General features: G+C 34.2%; 2 protein-coding genes across 2 annotated transcripts in view; both read right to left on the minus strand.

The window, feature by feature from the left end:
* The window catches only part of LOC112050788 (zinc finger protein 260-like), a 190,619-nt gene that overhangs the window by 61,838 nt on the left and 120,278 nt on the right, over positions 1-8,503 (minus strand). The window lies entirely within an intron of this gene.
* Positions 773-7,165, minus strand: LOC112045539 (gastrula zinc finger protein XlCGF57.1). Its single transcript, XM_052889626.1, has 5 exons — positions 7,005-7,165; positions 5,040-5,637; positions 4,863-4,960; positions 4,691-4,752; positions 773-2,299 (listed from the first exon to the last, which is right to left on the minus strand). The coding sequence occupies exons 2-5, from the start codon at positions 5,457-5,459 to the stop codon at positions 1,230-1,232; spliced, it is 1,650 nt and encodes a 549-aa protein (XP_052745586.1). The 5' UTR covers positions 5,460-5,637; positions 7,005-7,165; the 3' UTR covers positions 773-1,229.

Consider the following 8,503-nt stretch of genomic DNA (forward strand, 5'->3'; position numbering starts at 1 on the left):
ACCTAATTAAAATGAACATTACACACACTACTACATAAATAATAAAAACACATTGCACACACACAAAGTGATTATTGAATGTCAACACTGACGATAATGTTGCCTTGAAATATCGATATTTATTTATTTCAATCGAATTACATACACGGGGCAACATTAGGGATGATGACAGTTTTTTAAATTGTATATAAATTAAGAGTACGTTAATAGCAAAGTAATTTTGTAAAAGTAACAGGGTATCTGCGATCATTACTTTCGGAGTTACAGGGATTTAAAGGGGGCTCTTTTTCAGGGTTTCGAACGTACGCAGTACAAAAACGGACTACCGCCGAAAAACGCTTATAATATCACTCGCGCACATTTTAATGTCTGTCTGTGTTCTCCGAATGTATTGGACCAATCGAGTTGAAATTTGGTACATATTATATCAATTCTGTATCGTGAATATAGCCCTTGGGCCCTTCGGGGGGGCAAGACGGAAATTAAAAAAAAAAGTTTCTTAAACTGCATCGTGTGATACATCAAACAAACGAGCTTGGCGAGAGGATCGTAAATATATGTTTTTTGTAATTTTGAAATAAATATTTTTTAAGATATTCAAAGAAAACTTGCTTAAACATAGTAGGTACGACAAACAAACGAACTTGGTAAGAGGATCGCAATATATTTTTTTTGGAATTTTGAAATAAAAAGTTTTTAGGTTAGGTTAACTAACCAAACCTAAAATTTTGAAAAAAATACGTAAATTACCTTTCTACTTAAATATTTCTGGAAAACTTTAAAATTCTAAATATTTTAATGTCTGCATCACAATATTCAATGATTTACCAAGTTAGTTTTTTAACAAACGTGGTAAATCATTCAATAATGCGCTTACCAACTTGCATATTATAGACTACAAGCCCTTGAACAAAATTTACCTTTGAAATGAACCAACGTGAATAACGTTTAGAAGAAAGAAAGAAAATAAGTTTATTAAGTTTTTAGTGTCACAAACAGTACATCCTATCTTAGATATTATATGAGAATGCTGTTACTATATCAGAAAATAACTCTGAGCACTATGGTACTATAAAAAAGGAGAAGGTTCTCTCCTTTTTTTGAAGTCTGTTAAAAACTGTCATCATCCCTATTGATAGCAGCGTCAATCATTGATTTTCCACCACATTGAACACCCTTATCGAAATCCTTGTGCACACCACTGCACACACTTATAAGTATTACTTTCACTAGTGTGTTTGCACATGTCTCGATAAGTTACTTTGGTCTGCGCATTTGAACTCACACAAATCACAAGAGTATGAATTTTCAGCAGTGTGAACTCGCATGTGCCTCTTCAGGGTGCTTTTTATAGAACATTTGTATTCGCATAAATTACAAGCGAATGGTTTTTCTCCAGTATGGGTTCGCATATGTTTAACTAGTGTACTATTTAGTGTACATTTATAATCGCATGTGTCACAAGCGAACGGCTTCTCACCAGTGTGCTTTCGCATGTGCACAATTAAATGACTACTGTGAGTGCATCTATAATTGCATATCTTACAAGAATATGGTTTTTCGCCAGTGTGTATTAGCATATGACTTACTAGTTGACTCCTCTGAGTACACGAATAATCGCATAAGTTACAAGAGTGAGGCTTTTCGCCAGTGTGAATTCTCATATGACTCACTAAGTGATTATGCTGAGCACATTTGTAATCACAGAACTTACAAGAATACGGCTTTTCACCTGTGTGGGTTCTCATATGACTCACTAAATGACTATTCAGAGCACATTTATAATCGCACAATTTACAAGAATACGGCTTTTCACCAGTATGAGTACGCATATGATTGACTAAATGACTACTTAGAGTAGCTCTGTAGTCGCATACTTTACAAGCGTATGGCTTTTCACCAGTGTGAATACGCATATGACTGACTAAACTACTATTAACACTACATTTATATTCGCATACATTACAAGAAAATGGCTTTTCACCAGTGTGACTTTGCACATGTCTCACTAAATCAGTTTTGAATTTGGATTTGTACTTACAACGCTCACATGTGTACATTTTCTTATCGGTGTCAGACTTAATGTCTTTTTTCTTCTTCTCATTATGTGTGTGTACACTATTCACTGTCGAGTTGGTCAATTGTACATTACTGTCAATATTCAAGCAATCTGTTTCATTTTGCAAAGTATTGCTGTCATACGTCTGATCGTGAAATTCATCTTTAATATAAATTGCTTCTATATAATCCTCCTTTGTAACATCTTCGTTAATTGCAGGTCGCGCGAGCAGTGGGGGGACTGAAACAGAATGTTTTCACTGTATTTTTGATGTGACATCTTTTAATTCGATGGAGCCGACTGCACACTCAAAAAAGTATGACGTCATGCGTCGTTTCCACGCTCTAGAGTTGCCAACTTTTTTTACAAGTTTTTTTTGACGGCCTCCGTGGCGCAGTGGTATGCGCGGTGGATTTACAAGACGGAGGTCCTGGGTTCGATCCCCGGCTGGGCCGATTGAGGTTTTCTTAATTGGTCCAGGTCTGGCTGGTGGGAGGCATCGGCCGTGGCTAGTTACTACCCTACCGGCAAAGACGTACCGCCAAGCGATTTAGCGTTCCTGTACGATGTCGTGTAGAAACCGATAGGGGTGTGGATTTTCATCCTCCTCCTAACAAGTTAGCCCACTTCCATCTTTGATTGCATCATCACTTACCATCAGGTGAGATTGTAATCAAGGGCTAACTTATAAAGAATAAAAAAAAAAACAAGAAATAAAGTATATTCTGTATATGTAGTCTATGAAGATTATTAAACAATATTTCAGAAAAACGAACATTTTCTTTTGAAAAATGACCATTCCATCAGTATTTTCTTATGACGTTGTCACGTTCAACTATCGTCAGTAAATCGACTTTACTGACAACCGATTTTATTATACACAAGTTACCTAAACTAAATGATCCCCGCAGTATCACTCGCGTAGTTCCCGTTCCCGTGAAAATACGGGAATTCAATATAGCCTATGACACTCACAAATAACGTCGCTTTCACAAACCTTACCTCTTTGTAATATATATTATTATATTAACATTATGAAGAGGTAAAGTTTTGTGGTAGGAGTAAGAAGTATAGATAAAGTATATAACAAGTCATCATCATTAACAAACCACATTCGGCTCACACTTGAGCACGAGTCTCCTCTCAGGATGAGAAGTATTAGTGCTTAGTCCACCACGCTGGCCCAATGCGGATAATAATTAAGAAAATTCTCAGGTAAGCAAGTTTCCTTACAATGTTTACCTTCACCGTTTGAGACACGTGATATTTAATTTCTTAAAATGCACACAACTGAAAAGTTGGTGGTGCATGCCCCGGACCGGATTCGAACCTACGCCCTCCGAATCGAAGGCAGAAGTCATATTCACTAAATATCCACTGGGCTAACACATCCTAAACCAAGTATAAATACTTATCACGACTTACATAAGTATATATATATTTATAATGATAATTATTTCACATGAATATAGTAGATAGATAGTAATAAAGGCTTGTTTGAGTTTCTATAAATAAAATATAATTGTTATTTACAGTATTAAATTTTACATTAAATAATTAAATTATACTAAATCTAAAACTAAATCTTACCTATAAATAAAATATAAAAACAACATTCAAAGCCATTATTTACATTTACTTTATATTTTAATAAAAATTTTAATATTTTGCTGTTAAGTCAATAATAATATATTGAATACTTAAAATGTGACAATGTCATTAAAAAAAAAAAATTACCAAAAAGAAATAATATTAAAGAGGTTTTCTTTTTACATATTTATAACAAGTTTATGTTTTTTTAAAAAGCAAATAAATACTTCATGTTATTTTCAAAACCTAAGATGCCACAATTATAAAAGAGCTTAATAGACAATTTTTTTTGTTCAAAGAGTGAAGACTGCCTAGCAATAATACTGGTCTTCTGCCTTATTAAAATTTAATCTTAAGCCCTTCAAATAACTTGATTAAATTAAGGCACTTGTTGGTTGGAAGCAAGGTTGTCCTACAGAATTCTACAAGCATATATTATGCAGCTATAAAGTTAAATTGGCTATCTAATTGATCGCCTGGGCCATTGATTCTTATAATAAAAGGACGCACAATCATGTATAATAATAAAATATTATTTAAAATCTGGCCAATTTTGCTTTGACAGTTTTAGAATTATTGGTAAAAAAATTATACCTAAAGGCCTTTAAATATAGTCCAATATTCAATAAAATCCCAAATTCAGAGCAAATTCAACCTTAGGTATTGAGTTTATGGTTGAATTTGCAAATACATTTACTTGAATTGAGTGCCAAGAAGTTGTGTTTGGCACTTCAGTGGATTGAAGTGCCAAACACAACTTCTTGGCACTTTGCCAGTGTGGTGGACTAAGGCCTAACACCTCTTATTCTGAGAGGAGACTTATGCCCAACAGTGAGCTGAATATGGGTTGATGATGATGATGATGATGATGGATGATTGATGATGATGATGAAAAAAAAGAATATAAATTTCAATTTATAATACAACACTATTCATTTCACCGACACTGCAGGTCCATTGTGTGAGGTCATAATGTCATCATACATCACTATTAATAAGTGACATTTTCAATTATATTATATCAGTTCTGTGTTCACTTACCTGAAGGTTGAGCCAAGTCTGTGGGAGGGTGAGAGTCATCGTCCAGGCTCTGAACTGCATGCCTGTAAAGTATACTCGTGTGAGAATGTATGCAGAGTACTGGGGAGTGCAGCGTACACAGCGGGGCAGAGAGGAGGCAAGGCTGGTATGAACACTGCTACAGTATACTGACTTGTGCTCAATGAGGGGCGCTGAGTGCCAGCCAGAGCTTGCAGCTGCGCCAGGCTCACACACTTGTGACGTCACATAGTCACTGTTAACATCACTGGTCTGTCAGACAAAAATATATACATGAAATAACTGCATCAACACCTGCTATGAAAGTATTGCATTAACTTGATCGTCTCACCTGAAGATGCATGTTCATATGTGTATTGTACTCTTGTTCATGGCAAAACTCCTCCAAACAAATTTTACACTGCAATGTAGTATTGTCATTCTTCAACAAATTCTGTATTCCGGTCGCATGTGCTGGAACTGTGGAGCTTGAAGCTGCATTTTGCCTTTGTATATGATCATTGTATTCAGATTTTACTTCATAACCTTGATCAACGGATGGATAGTGTTGAAATTCTTCAGTTTCCACATCAAGCACTTCATTTTTGACAATACCTTCCTCAGTTTTTACAGAAAATTCATCATTTTCCCTAATTAATTCAATTTCTACACTGAATTGCTCAGTTTTCACACAAAATTCTAGAGTTTTCTCACCATATTCTTCAATCTCTACTTCAGTTTTCACAACAATTTTTTCATCACCACTGTGCATGGTTGCTTTTTATTCTGTCTGTATGTTTCAAAGGATATTTTATAACTTGTGTAACAGTGACAGCTGCAAGTATTTGAGGGAGGAGCCTAGCGTTACTCTAATAGGCATTAGATAAAATTTTGGTTTTTGAATTTTTTCAACCATGTTATTTGCATTGTAATTTGTTGAAGATGGACATCTAAAAAGATACAATACATTTACAAGAGTTACATTAGTTCACTTTCTTCTTCTTCTTGTAGTTTACTTTATTAACTGACCCAGAAATCATTATTTAGACTTGTCGGTATCAGAATAATATGTAATAAAATTATAAAATAAAGTGTTTTTCAGATAGCATGGGCGGTGACAGTCTTGTGTATGACGTTCATAATTATTATTATCGTGAATTGCAGCAAACTTTTAAGAGTGAAACAAAATTCATGTCACCCGCACCATCCTACCTGAAACTAACTGTAGTTGATAGTAAACAGAGATTACCCCCTACAATACCACAAACTTCACCTTTTTATAATAATAGACTGAAATTTTTAGGCAACAATTGGCAACATATTTAATTAAATAAAAGAAATTGACAGAAGAATGCTGCATATATTATTACAATATATCCTAAAAGAGGTATGATTTGATTTTTTGTTTATTTATTTGACTCCAGACTTTTTAATTTTTTATTCTTCACAAGTTAGCCCCATCCATGCCAGAAGAGATTGCAGTCTCTTCTGATGGTAAGTGATGATACAATCTAAGATGGAAACTGGCTAATTAGTGAGGAGGATAAAAATCCACACCTCTTTCAGTTTCTACACGACATAGTATTGGAACACTAAATTGCTTGGTGGTACATCTTTGCCGGTAGGCAACCAGCCAGACCAATTAAGAAAAAAATCAAACCTAGGACCTCTGTCTTGTAAATCCACCACACACACCACTGCGCCACAGAGATAGTCATAAATTACTGGGCTGATTTTATTTCAATAATGGAAAGCTACATTATCAGAGAATAACATAGCTACTTTATCAGAGAATAATATTCCCACGGGAATGGGAGCAATGCAGTTAAGGCTGCGGCTGTCTGCTTGTATTGTTTGATGGGAAAATTCCATATTAGTAATCATGGCAGAAGTATGTTTATGATTTCCACTCTATGATGTTAAATACTGTTAAGAGTTACTAGGTCATGAAAAATGAGGCGCTCAAAAGAGGAAATTTCCACATCTCAATGTTAGTGGTGGTCAACAACGAACTTTATTTAAACAAATAATACCTAGATATCGTCTACAATGTGTGTTCAGGAAGTGTAACTATACAAACATAAATAAACAATGGAATAAGAGACAAATTTTGCATGTGTGCGCTCAGTTTTGTAGTCTATTAATGAGATCACATTTTGCGGTGATTTTGTAGGGACGTAACCGGTTCTATAATGTAAAATTATCATTGTTTCCACTACGTTTTCAGGGTGTTACCGTTCTGGAGTCAGGGAAATTTGGTGGTGGATCAATTTTCATTTTTTTAATATTGCTGTGCAAAAAGCACGAAAACTCTTACCAGGACCAATAGAGTTGGTAATGGTAACATCAGATTAATAATCTGAATTCTGAATCTAACTATGGAAATTTAAACACATAGCCACTGAAAACACCGATTTTTCACACAGATATTAATTTTATAATTTACTCTTTGCTGCTTTGCAGTTTGCACATCACAGAACACTAATCATAGAGTACATTGAATATTGACACTAATAGTCTAATACAGTTTTACAGTAATACTTGCTTGTTGCACACAGCTGAAGCAAATTAAAAACTATAACACAGATTAAATTAATATGATTTTTACTTAGACCATTAATAACTGGACGTGGTTTGCTAACCGTTACCCCTCTGGCAAAGATCAAAAATCTACGATCTAATGCGTTTATAAAAACTGTTGCTACAGAATCGATGTTTCATTGTTGTAATCGTTTTCGTCGTGTGAGGAGCTCCCTAAAAATGCCGGTTTGTGTAGTTAAATGGCATAAAAACGGCCAAAAAGTTGTAGTTTAGTAAAAGATGGAGTAACGTTTCATTTGAAAGTATTTAAACCTTAATTTTATCAAATTTTTAATAAAAACAATTTATTAAAAGAATCGATTCTTTTGACGAAACAGCCAAACATGGATCAGTAATCGATTATTCTATGTATTTAATCTGTGGATAGTCTAAGCAATGTCACAGTAAATATGCAAGCAGTGGTTTGACTTCATACTAGAGGTCGAAACGCGAGCTATACCTCAATTTCAATTTCAACTTACTAGTTAAATAGATTTTATTATATTAAAAATAAGACTAACTCACTAACATACTAAACTTAAAACTGATACACTAACAATATACAAAAATAGAAAAAAAAACTAAAACTGTTACTCTTATTAATTGAAAAACTTGTTTAATGTAATAATGTAAGGAATAAAAAATGCTTTGAAATTGAGAAAAAACATAAGGGATTAAAGGGCTAACATTATCTACGGAACCCTACACTGTGCGTGGCCCGACACGCACTTGATCGGATTTTTAATATTTGGTCACGTAGTGTGGAGGTAAAACCTAGATGGCATCACCAAAACAAACATATGAATACGACCTATCCTTCAAGGTCATTGATTAGTATCAGCCTTATTTAAATCTACCAATCAAAAAACAATACGCATTTTATTGATCACTTCCTATTTTACTACAATTTACAAAATATTTTATTTGTTTACATAAAAAAAGTATATTTACAACCACAAAACTAAATGGAAATACAAAGTTGGCAAATGTAATTAAAATGCTGGAGGCGGGCAGCCCTATCACATGTTTACGTACCGCGCGCTGTAAGTATTTCAAAAATACGGCTGAGTATACTGCTTGTATATATTTTTATTGTGCACAATGTGTTTGTTAGTGTGTGTAAAAATTACGCGTGTGTGTATTGCGAGTCAAATTTATAGTTGTGTGTAGTGTATGGAAACAGAATATACTTAATGGTGTTAAATGTTTTCGATGTGTGAGTTTACCTCGTCCCTC

This window comes from Bicyclus anynana, chromosome 26, assembly GCF_947172395.1.
Source record: "Bicyclus anynana chromosome 26, ilBicAnyn1.1, whole genome shotgun sequence".
In the NCBI taxonomy this organism is placed as follows: Eukaryota; Metazoa; Arthropoda; class Insecta; order Lepidoptera; family Nymphalidae; genus Bicyclus; species Bicyclus anynana.

Coding starts and splice junctions, on each gene's coding strand:
- LOC112045539 (XM_052889626.1), bottom strand. CDS start 5,459: ATGCACAGTGGTGATGAAAAAATTGTTGTGAAAACTGAAGTAGAGATT. Junction 4,961..5,039: donor ATATGAACATGCATCTTCAG/GTGAGACGATCA, acceptor TTTGTCTGACAG/ACCAGTGATGTTAACAGTGA. Junction 4,753..4,862: donor GCGCCCCTCATTGAGCACAA/GTCAGTATACTG, acceptor TATACTTTACAG/GCATGCAGTTCAGAGCCTGG.